The 12,281-nt window shown below is 38.2% G+C and overlaps 1 protein-coding gene across 1 annotated transcript in view; it reads right to left on the minus strand.

Annotated features, from left to right (window-relative positions):
* Positions 1–12,281, minus strand: part of dcc (DCC netrin 1 receptor) — a gene marked incomplete at its 5' end in the record, with an annotated part of 104,345 nt that overhangs the window by 64,452 nt on the left and 27,612 nt on the right. Inside the window, 4 exons of the mRNA XM_025061992.1 lie at positions 1,166–1,304; positions 1,565–1,713; positions 2,129–2,283; positions 7,125–7,284. Coding sequence (XP_024917760.1) covers positions 1,166–1,304; positions 1,565–1,713; positions 2,129–2,283; positions 7,125–7,284 — 603 coding nt within the window. The remainder of the gene's footprint in view (positions 1–1,165; positions 1,305–1,564; positions 1,714–2,128; positions 2,284–7,124; positions 7,285–12,281) is intronic.

A 12,281-nucleotide genomic window follows, 5' to 3' on the forward strand; every position in this document is an offset into this window, starting at 1 on the left:
TTTCTACCTTCACACACATCAACCTGTCTGACTCTCGTTTCACCTCTACCACATTTCTTACATGTTCTTCCTTTAGGATCACCCCTACTCCATTTCTCTTCCCATCTGAACCATGATAAAACAGCTGCCCTTCCACCTGGTCTCCTGCACACACAAAATATCTACTCTTCTTCTCTCCATCGCATCAGCTATTTCTGTACTTTTCCCTGTCATTGTACCTACATTCCAAACTTCAGACCAACACTTCTATTCTTCCTCTTTTCTCTTTTTCTCCTAACCAAACGCCCTCCTCTTCTTCTCTGTCTTTGATCAACAGTAGCCCAATTTCCATCAGTGCCCTGTTGGTCAATGGCACTGTTGGCGGTCGTTGTTAACTCGGGCCTCGACCGATCCAGTATGGAAATCGTTTTAGTGATTCGCATATTAGATTTGGCTACAGGTTTTATGCCCAATACCCTTCCTGACGCAACCCTCACCATTTATTCGGGCTTGGGACCGGCAGTATAAAACACTGATTCGTGTACCCTAGTGGCTGGTTTAGGTTGAACCAGTTTTTAATAAAGTAGTGAATTTAAGAGTACATGTACATGGGTTCTGGTTTTTTTATTTTTACTGTGGTATCGAATCTTGGAAATTCACAGGTATTGGTATCGACTACTCAAAATCTGGTATTGTGACGACGCTAGTCTCAGTGTAAACACACCGTCCTGAAACGATATGGTCATCTCTCTGTCACCTTCAACATAACATAACGCTGCCAAAGTTTGCGCCTGATCCGTGTAAACTATTGTTGTATTGAATTGTCCCCAAGTAGATAGGGCCTCAGAATCTGATTGGTTATAAATGATTTGCTGCAACAATACAGCAAAATTGGTCACTTGACCTGCAAATAGAAATTACTTATGGGTCTTTAATAGATCATAGCGTTGGACACCAAAGGCAATGGGAAAAGACTTTAGCTGAAGTGAGTAAATGTTCTGCTGGTTAGCTGCTGTCTATTGTGGTCATTCAATGTCTCTAACTTAAATCTGAGTTACTGAGCTTTTTGGAATTAACTACATAACATGTTTAAATTAAGTAACAGAGGCAGCCGTGGATCAACTTTTGCTATTCAATTTGGAAAAGAACAATTTAAGTTTTACAAACACACGTAGTTTGAACTTACCGTCTGAGTGTGTGGTGACGCAGACCGCCTCAGAGGACGCTCCTGGTCCGTACCGATTGATGGCCTGAGCTCGAACAGTATACTCTGTGAACTTATTGAGTCCTTCCATTTTGTAGTTCTGTCCGTTCACCTCCACACTCTACATACAGTTGGACACAGTCAGTCAGAAATAATCAAACAATCAGACACACAGTTAAACAGCGCTATTTAATCAGACAGACAGTTAGACACAGCGAGACGGTCGGACACAGTCATACACAGCCAGACATAGTCAGACACACTCAAACAGTCAGACACAGAGAGACAGTTGGGCACAGTCAAATACATTCAAACACAGTCAGAAAAACACAACACACAAAACACACACACAAAAAAGAAAACACAAGGCTGTGGTTTGACCTGCTCTTTCCCAGATGGGCTCTCGCTCCACAGCAGCCTGTAGCTCAGTACAGGACCGTTGGGTTGACTGGGCTCATCCCAGCTCACCTGGATGGAGGTGGGAGACAGAGGCTGGGCCCAGAGGGACTCCACCCTGCTGGGAACCTGGACTGTGAAAACACAGAAACACAACAAGTCTTAGACTTTTTAGATTATTAATACAAAGAGTATTAACATAATAAATAATATATATTTCAAGTCACTCATAAATGATACATTTTCTTATTACAGCTGACAGGAGTTGTTTAACTCATCTTTAACTCTGAGTTTTACCCTGTGGTTGTATCCTCAGGTCAGATTTGCCTTGTTATTGACAAGCTGAAAATATTAGTTTTTCTCTCAGGGTTTGGTAGAAAATTAAAAAAAAAAATCTGCTCTAAAACTAATAAAATGTTTATAGTCATCTGAGGATTACTGTATATAGAAGTAGACCATGACCTACTTTTGTTTTTGTCAGTTAAAAATGTAAATTCTGTCAGAGTAGTTTGGAGAAAAATAAACGTAGCATTTTTTTCTTTGTCATACAATCAGGTTTGGTGGTGATCTTCAGCGGGGTGGAGCTTTCTCCTGGTCCCACTTCATTATAAGCGACGACTCTGAAGCTGTAGCTCTCCTCTGGCTTCAGGTTGGAAATGGTCAACTCCAAGGACTCAGGCTCCGACACGTTTACTGACCTCTCCCTATTACACAAAACACAATTTTATGTTGGTTTACTGTCAGTAACATCACTTCTGTCAAACACTTGTTTTCTGATTTTCAGTGTCTGAAATACTTTCTTCTGGTCAAAGAGAAGAACTGGTTTCAGATAACAGAAACTATCATCAGAATCTGTGTTAATCCCTCAGCGACTGCAGCTAATCCAAAGATTACATAACCTCCCACTGCTCCCCCAAAATCAGCACATAAGTGATCTTATTTACAGATTATTTCTGCTGCATCATCAGATACAGACCACACATGTTCTGATGATCTGTGTTCTTCAGTCCTGGAACTGTTATCTCACTGTTCCTTTATCCAATCCTAAAAATATATATACAAGGTCGTTTAGAGATTGTTTCTTTTTCCATGCAACTTTGCTGTTTGCTGTTTGTAGATCAGGATTGGGCGTGAGGAGGTTGAAAAACCTTTGTAGATCAGGATTGGGCGTGAGGAGAGAAAAAACATCGACAAAAGTGGGGTTTACAGCCCCAGAGGCAGGACACTGGTTTATTTTTTTAAATTACTGTATATATGTAAAATGAAACCTCATGGAGATATAGAAGTCTTATTTTTCTCAACTTTATTGTTAATTTATAGGATTAGATCAGACACATTTTGTCTTTTTTGTATCATAGATTTACACTATACAATTTTGCCTATTCAGTTATTTTTTTTCTATTATTATAGTTATTTTTATCATTTGTTTGTTTTTTGTTATTTTTTTGCCTTTTGTCTTTTTTTTTTACTATATTGTCTTTTTTGCTCTTTTATGTTTTTCTTGTATTGTGATTTCGGGTTTTTTTTTTTTTTTTTTTTCCCTTTCTCTTTTTTTTTTTTTTTTTTTTTTGCTTTATTCGTTCATTCTTTCTTAGCTTTTGCAAATTGGAAGAGGAATTGTTCAAATATGATTTGATTGACAGCTGAAGAAATGGTCTGACTTTTCCCTGCATAAACAATGACAAAACACTTTCCAATAAAATGTTGATGAACAAACAACTGGTCCTCCTGCATGGCTTGATGACGAAGTTAACATACCATATTTTCCGGTAATAGGTCGAACCAGTCAAAAAAAAAAAATGCATAATGAAGAAGAAAAAAGAAGAAAAAAGTATTCTGTCATTCTCTGTTTTCTATTACTTGCTCAGGAGTTTAAATAGCACCAGCTACTTGGAGTGCCCTCTAGCAGGTGTCAGTGTGAAAATAACAAACATGAACTTATATATTTTAATTTAAGAGTATAAGAGTATCAGTCCCACACCCAGCCATTGGACAAAAATGTGCGACTTATAGTCCAGACAATATGGTAGTTAGCAAGAAAGAAAGACTACAGTGGCAGGAAAGGACAGGACTTCATACATGTGTCTGACAGCAGCTTTAATCAAATGCAGACAGCATCTGTAAAATGTTTTACCGTCTCAGAGGAAATTAATTCCTGACATGTAAAAAACGGACACTCTTGATGTCTGTCAGAAATCGCCAGTCTCACCATCTGTCAGGCGAGTGGAGAAGGAAGAAATAACTAAACTATTTCAGGTTTTCTTGTACTTTGTTGATTTATGTTATGCTCATCTTTTTTATCTACTCTATTTCTCTTTTTTATTCTGTTCATCTATGTTTGCTCTCTTTGTATTTTCATCTTTTGCCTTATTACCTTCCTATTCTGTCATTCTCTGTTTTCTATTACACTCCATTGTTAGGTTTGACTTTTTCACTTTTTGCAAATTATTTTAATCTTTTTATGATCTGCTCTGTTCTTCTCTTTCTTCTTTTTTGTCGCTCTCCTTTTTCTAATCTGCTATATCTTTCCTTTTTCTATTTCCGAAAAAGGATGTAGTTCTTTTTTCTTATTTCTCCATTTTGTTTTTGTTTTTTGTATTTATTTTCCTTACGAAACATTCAGTCTAACTGCCTGTTTCAATTTTTAATAGCTCAATTTCAAGTTCCCCCAAAAAACTTCTAATCGTATTCAGCATTTTTGTGTTTAAATGGACTAATTTTATTTCAACTTCACCATACCAAGGGTCAGAAAAGGGTGAAAAAGACAGATATTTATCATTCCTGCAGGTGTGAGATGTTAATGAACAAAACCAGCTCGAGCTGGTCTCTGAGTCTCCAGTAGCTGTGACCAGTTCTATCATCACATCGTTGACCAGTGGTGAATGTGTGACCTTTCATGATACACATACATCAATGTATCATCTGCATACAGGTATATTTATGAAAACATCTACTGGAATATAATTCCATACCAAATTCAACAATAAAACCTGGAGGGTTTATTTTAGTTGGGTTAAAAAAAAGAAAAAAGATTACTCTATTGACTAATTTTATTTTTGACCTAATTCTACTCTATTTGTTCCACTAATAATGTATTTCAAATAATTATTGTTAGATAAGGTATATATATAAATATATATATAAAACTTATGTCATTATAATTTGTGTTGCCTAGAAACAAACTAACTAAGCAAACAACAAAGGTTATTAGAGAAGATAGCAGTGATCTGGCTGAGTAGATAGTGTTAACAGAGCACAGCTCAAGCTATTGCTAAAAGTCTAATAAAGAGGATGATAAAAGTCCCAAAAGACAGGAACAAACAATATTCAAATCAGTACCTAAATAACTTCAAGCCATTAAGAAAAAAAATTCAAAAGACTACAAAGCTAAATGTATGCTAGTTAGCCTGGAATATTATAAAAAAGCTGAGTTATATAGAGAGTTGTTACCAGAGGTGTGGACTTGAGTCAAATGACTTCGACTCGGACAGACTCAAGTCATACATTTGATGACTTTGGACTTGCACTTCATCACATCAGTGACTTGTGACTTCACTTGTACATGAGTACGAACTAGGGAGGAACCTTTGTTCCACCACCAGTTTCCGAGCCTTAGTTCGTAGCCTTAGTACTTAGACGGGGAATCTTATCAGCCAGCATTTATATCCGGAGGGGGTATGTGTATGTATCTGTTAAAAATGACTGGTTAGTTGCACAGTTAGGAAGGGCAATGTGAGCCCTATGATCCTTCCTGAAATATAGTAGTCATATCACACAGTAAACGGGCATTAACAACGCAGATTTTTGCCACATACAAAGATGCAAACCAAAAGAAAATCACATAATTTCAAATGTACATTAAAAATGCGTTCATCGTTTAAACTTGCTGTCAAATAGACTTTGCATATAGGAAATCAGTGCTTGGAGATTGGATGATTGCCTTAGAGCAGTGGTTCTCAATTATTGTCATGATCTTGGGGGACAGAAATGTTTTCACCCTCACCCATCTGACCCGCAACCCAGCGAAATGAAATACTATTGAGAACCTGATAACGTGTATATTTGTATCTCTACAAACCACTGTATGAGTTGCTGCCACCTAGTGACTAGAGGCATGTTATCATTCAAGCATTACAGCAGTGGTACACTTATATCCAGCCTGCCATATTCCATTGGAAACCCCTCACTCCCCCCTACCTCCCCCGGCACCTCACCACACCCCGCATGGGGGGGCCCACACCACTATTTCAGAAGTACTGCCTTAGAGTGAATGTGCCCTGAAGCTTATTAGGTTGTCTATTTTAGCTGACTTAAGTATGTTTAGCTTCTGATGGGGTCTGCAGCTAAACGTATTCAGCAGTCTAATACACTTATTTACAGATTAACTATAAAGAATACCAGATGAACAAAAGCCTTCAATCTCACTATTCCAAAAGATATGTGTATGGAGCTGTTGTTAAAAAAACGACTGTTTAGTTGTGCAGTTAGGAACTTCAATGTCAGCCCTATGTTGTTCCGGAAATATCATTTGCACTTATTCATTAAATAAATATGGATTTGAAAAGCATACATGATCTGTCCAAATATATTAATACGCTATGGTTTGAAAAGACCAAAAAAGACTGGAAACTGAAGCTGCAGGGCTTTGGACTTGACTTGTGACTTGTCAGTCTTTGACTTGGGACTTTACTTGAGACTTGTCAGTCTTGAGTTGGGACTTGACTTGAGACTTGCGAGGCTGGACTTGAGACTTGACTTGAGACTTGCCAGTCTTGACTTGGAACTTACGTGTGACTTGCAAAACAATGACTTGGTCCTATCTCTGGCTGTTGCTACAGCTTCAGGGTTTTCAGCCAATTGTGAAGTACAACTACAGGAGAAAACTTCCTCCCAAAAGTTTATTTAATTTTTTTTTCTTTTTTTTTTTTTTTTTTTTTTTACAAATGTTGACATTCCTATTTAGGAGAAAAAAGAAACGCAAATGACGCATTTCTGCGGAGAACAGAAGAGTAAGCACATTGATCAAACAATCACAGCCACCATCAGGAGCAGATTTAACATTTAAAGGTATTCAAACTGTGAAGTACTGTGTGTACTTCACCGTCTTGTTGCTGCAGGTGGGTAAGAGGTAGCAGTAATTGGAAACTGCAAAATATTTGAGATGACTGCGTTTCTCCATTCAAAAGCACATTTTAAGCCCCTGGGTAGTAGTGATGCACCTGGGGCTGATTTACCAGCCAGTTCATTGTCACTGAGTGACATCTGCACACCTGATGTTTTGCTGAACAGGACTAGAATTCTTCATTTTGATCATGGTTTTGTGAACAGAACCAAAGTGTGCTGCTACCCCTGGAACTTTGTGCATTTTTCCAACATACACTATTGTCAAAAGTTCAAAAGATGTACTAGGACTGTTTTTCTGCTCAGAATTCCTTTGTGTTTACATAATTAAAATGTTACTTCTGCTGTTTAAAACTGACGGAGCCATCCCATCCTTGCTTCCTTGTACTGGTAAGTAAGGCCAAAGAGAAAACTTCAGTCCTACCTGTCGACTCTGTCCTGAGAGTAGTAAACGCCATACGTCTGCACAGCTCCTCCCGACTCCTCTGGGGGGTGCCAGCTGAGTTGGACAAAATGACTGGACACTAGGACAGGGACCAAGTCGCGGGGGGCAGAGGGGAGGACAACGCCTGGGCTGGGGGACACTGGTGGGGGATCAGAGGAGGAGGAGTAAGTCAAAGGGGTGCCAGAAGGAGCAGCAGGAGGAGCAGGAGAAGAAGCAGGAGGAGGAGTGAGGGTAGGTAGAAAGAGAGGGGGTTTGGTCTCTGTTAACAATTCATTCAGGTAGAAGGTGGGAGGGGGAAGTGGAGGGGGAAGCAAGCAGGGGTAGTAGGGAGGAGGTGCAGGGAAGGAGCCAAAAAAGCAAAGCCAAAAGAAGAACACACAAAAAAAAACCAAAGCGGCAAAACAAAGTAGACGAGAAGAAGAAAGGTGAAATGAAAGAAGATGAGGAGGAGGAAAAGAAGGAAGAAGAGTGGTACAGAAGATCACAGGCAGGAAGAAATAAGCAGCAGAAAACGCATCTGAATTTGAATCTAAAAATTTGACTGTTTATCCACAAATTGACAGAGATGAGGAGGTGAAGAGAAACCAGACCGGAGTCAGTCTGACAGTTAGAAAGTTAGGATAGGAGGTGCACATCCTCCATGACTACAGGTGATTCTTGACACCCGATTCCGGCAGGAAATCCTGGGAAGTAATCTAATCTAATCCAAATTAATGTAATCTTATAATCAACCATAGCATAACGGGAAATTTGACAAAAACCCCTGCGGTTAAAAGATGATTAAGAACTGGATCACATTAGAAAAAAATGTGAGATTCATTTGTGACAATAAACATTTAATAACCCTTTTATCATGATTGATGACAGCCTCAGTTTTGACCTTTAATTCTAACAATTGGTACAGCTTAAGAAATTGTTTATTCGCTCATGAAAGAAAAGGGATCTTTGGTTTTTTAATTTAAAGGCAGCTTTAATTTATTGATATTATTATTTATTAATATATTTTTTTTTAAAACACTATCAAGGATTTTATGCAGCAAATAAACACAGATGAATCCCAGACATTTGTTGTCGCTTCTCTGAAAGTTTACAATTTTAGAGAGAAACATAAACACGTTGTCATCAGCTTCTCAGACAGTAGGTGGCGATGTTGGGTATTTCACGTGACAAGCTTTTTTGTCAATAATAAAGTCAATATTAAAGTTAAAAAAAAATTCAGCAACATCACTCCTGAAAGGAATTTTTTTAAATTTTTTTAACATCCCCTCTGAGATTTGTTGTCATGGTTTAACATGAAAGGTTTTGCACACCAACGGGACCCCAGTGTGTGTGTGATGCTGGTACAGTGCATGTTTGGATTTTTTTTCTTTCTGCTGCAGCATGAGATACACAGTGTGTGATTAGCAGTACTACGGTGAACAGGACTTTGACCTGACAGTAATTATGCTGAAGAGTAGCATCTCATTGGAAGAGCACAGTCAATTTGAGACACACACACACACACTCATGCATGCAGAAACACACACAGATATAAGTCCACATTGTTTTTAAATGCTTTTGTCTGTCACATCAATGAAGTTTCACTGGACACAGTTGATTTGCCGTCGAACTGGGGGAGAAATGGTGGAGGATAGGTGAAAGTTAAAGGAAAATGGTGAACGGGGTTGACTGAGGAATGGAGGGAAGAGGGGATTTTAGGAAGATGGGAGGAAGAGGAAGGGAAAGGGGTGGAGAAGAAACAAGATGAAAAAGAATGTAATCACACGAAAAAGAAGAAAGAATGAGGAGATAAGATAGATAGACAGACAGACAGACAGACAGACGGACAGGATAGAACCATGTATGTTAGAAGATTAGTAGGTTAGTAGTAGTAGATAGATAGCTTGGTGTTAGTCGTATTAGTAGATTAGTAAAGAGTTCTGTTAGGCAACCGGGCGTGACTTTCCTAACACGCCCAGTTGCCTAACAGAACTCTTCAACCTTGACCATGACCTGGATGACTGAGAATCTTCATAGACAATGAAAAATAAACAGATTCCAAGAGCAAACAGGAGGAGGAGAGTAACAGCAGCAGAGAGGATCAAGATGGCGCCGTATCAACACACAAAAATGTTAACAATGATCCTCTTTGGATTGGTGGCATACGATATTCTGGGGTGTTTAGGGTGCAGTTGGTGACCCGGTAACCGAGAAAAAAAGATGGAGGCGAGCAGTAAAGCGTGAGTGAGCGCTGAAAATAGTGGTGTCGCAGCAGGATAATAGAGTCAGAGGAAAGAGCTGGAAAACAATCTGAGTAAGAGCTGAAAATTACACCCCGCTCACTGCTGCCGCCGCACACACGCTCAAACGCACACACACCCACACACACATTGCGTTTTTTTTTTTTCCATTACTGTGTCCATTTTTCTACAAGCTGTTCTGCATTTATATTGTTTCTGCAGCTCCACAATCCTTAGACTAGGTTGTTTCTGTGTCAGTGTGTTTGTGTGTGTCATTGAGAGAATTTCAACTGAGGGATAAAAGCAAAAACAAATTCCCAAATGCCAAGACGTCGCGACTAATTTCAGAATACCATCCGATCATCTCTTGTTTTTTTTATTGAAAACTATAAGAGGAAAAACATTTCATCTCAGGGGGAGTCGGGAGATAGATGAAGCGTTCATGTGAACTAAGATAAATTGCATGTAAAAGTCATGCATAATTTATCATTTTTCTACATCATCTATTGGGGAAACATGAGGATTGCTGGTAAAATGCAGAAGTATAATGAAAATATTTATAAATTATATAATTTGGCGGGCCGGATTAAAAAGCTAAACGGGCTGTATCCGACCCCTGGGCCTTAGTTTGCCCATGCCTGATTTGTGCCAAGTTTGTTATAGTATAAGTTTAATTGCTTTCTCATTATTTTTACAGTCTAAAGCACGTGTCAAACTCATGTCCAAAATGGGCAAAATGCAGCCCACCAAGTCATTTTGTTGCCAAGTTTGTTATAGTATAAGTTTAATTGCTTTCTCATTATTTTTACAGTCTAAAGCACGTGTCAAACTCATGCTTTAGAGTCATTTTGCCCTTTTTGGGCAAAATGCATAAATTAGAAGTTTTTTTTTTTTATTACACAGAAATAAGAAAAACTATATATAAATTGAATAAATTGCATAAACAGTAATTACATCTATACAGCCTTCCACTTGCAACCAGCCCTTCAACAGAAACTGTATTGTATTTTATTGCTGCTGTAGCCACTCGGTGAAAATGACTTTGACACTCTGGTCTAAAGTTTTTTCTTTATTCATTAAAAGTTTATTTTTTTATTATTTAGTAAACTATTTAGGCTGGTCAATTATTTTGGTTAAATATTCTTGAACCACAGTATTTTCTGCTGTATTTTAGCCTCCTATTTATCTTTAAAATTATGTACTTATGTACTTGTTTGAATCCGTGTGACCTGACGTTTCACACTCTTGTCTTATGCATTTAATGAATATGGAGTGACATATTAAGTCTTTCTGATTGGTCATTCATAGGCAAAGACAATGTAGCACAGGCATCACCAAATGGCGGATCCATGGTTCGGAACCAGCGATGCTTCTTTCAGGACCTGTGACCAATTTCTGATAAATTTGTGAGATAAGTTGATTTTCCAGTTTAACTCAATTGAGCTAATGATGTTGTTTGTTTACATTTTTGCATTTGTTCCCTAAAAAAATGCACTGTTTTTTTATTGTTTTCTGAAGACGTTGACTTTTCCTTGAAAAGTACGTCTTCAAGTCTTTAGACAGGAACCTCTTTAATTTAATAGAAAAAAAGGGTTATTCAGCGAATTAATTTTATTCTTAGATTTCTGTTTTCTTCAATTTGAAAAAAAAATGGCGTTACATTTATTTTGCATGAGACTGCTTTTATTAATGGTAAAAAGCCAGCTGTGAAATCATTTAAGCATTTTCTGCATTTAAAATTGACAACAAATATTGTGGGAATTTAAAGTATCATTGGAATATGAAAATGTGACTGACACTTAACCTGCTGAAAGGGTTATTATATGTTGTAAATATCTGAAAATGCTTCAAAGCAATGTTGGAATAACTTGTATTCAATTTGTATAACATCATCATATAACGTGTCCACAACGCCGGGCGTTCAGGTACGATTGGAAATTTAAGAAACTGATGATTAAGGCACTGAAACAGATTACTGTTACCAACGACTGCATATTTTGATCCCGGGTAAATTGTATTTAATTATTCATGATTGATATTTATTTATTTTTGTTATCATTTTGAACTGAACACCTACTTCACATACTGTTTGTTTAAAATAGGCAAAGAAAAAAGGGCAATGAAAACACGTTTTACCTGAGAACATGAGAAATCATTGTAACTGTGATTATCATTTTGGTCATAATCGTGTAACCCTAGATAAACATGAACATTTTTTAAATCCCAGGTCCCCCCCAAAGGTCATCTTATATAAAACAAGGTCATCACTGATTGACAGGCGGTTCTGAAGGGTCCAACAGAAACTGGGTTAAAAGGAGGTCCAGTGACCAGAATCACATGTCCTTCTTTTTTTCTTTCATCTGACATTTTCACCTTCAGCCCACTTCACTGCCCGTCACTGTCGTGTAATAACAGGTGAAAATAAATCCCTACTGCCGTGGAAAGCAGTAGTGTCAGAGGTGCAACAGAACAACAGAGGTGACAGGCAGATTACAGCTTTTTTCACATCACAAAACAGACGCACAAATATGGACTGACTGAAAGGAAAATGGTGCTGAGAGTGTGTGTGTGTGTGTGAAAATATGTGCCAGTGTGTCATATCTTTACAGTCCTAGGGCCTCATGTACAAAGACTTGGACTTGGACGTGGATTTCCTACTGAAAACATGGCGTGCACTAAAACCAGTGTGCGAACGCATGGATCTAAGCATGTGTCGTTTTAACATCCCAAAGAATGTGGGCCACACCACGCCCCGATATACACTATATTACCAAAAGTATTGGCTCCCCTGCCTTGACTCCTACTATGAACTGAAGTGCCATCCCATTCCTAACCCAGAGTTCAATATGATGTCGGTCCACCTTTTGCAGCTATTACAGCTTCAACTCTTCTGGGAAGACTGTCCACAAGGTTGAGG

Source organism: Cynoglossus semilaevis, chromosome 14 (assembly GCF_000523025.1).
Source record: "Cynoglossus semilaevis isolate Cse_v1.0 chromosome 14, Cse_v1.0, whole genome shotgun sequence".
Classification (NCBI taxonomy): domain Eukaryota; kingdom Metazoa; phylum Chordata; class Actinopteri; order Pleuronectiformes; family Cynoglossidae; genus Cynoglossus; species Cynoglossus semilaevis.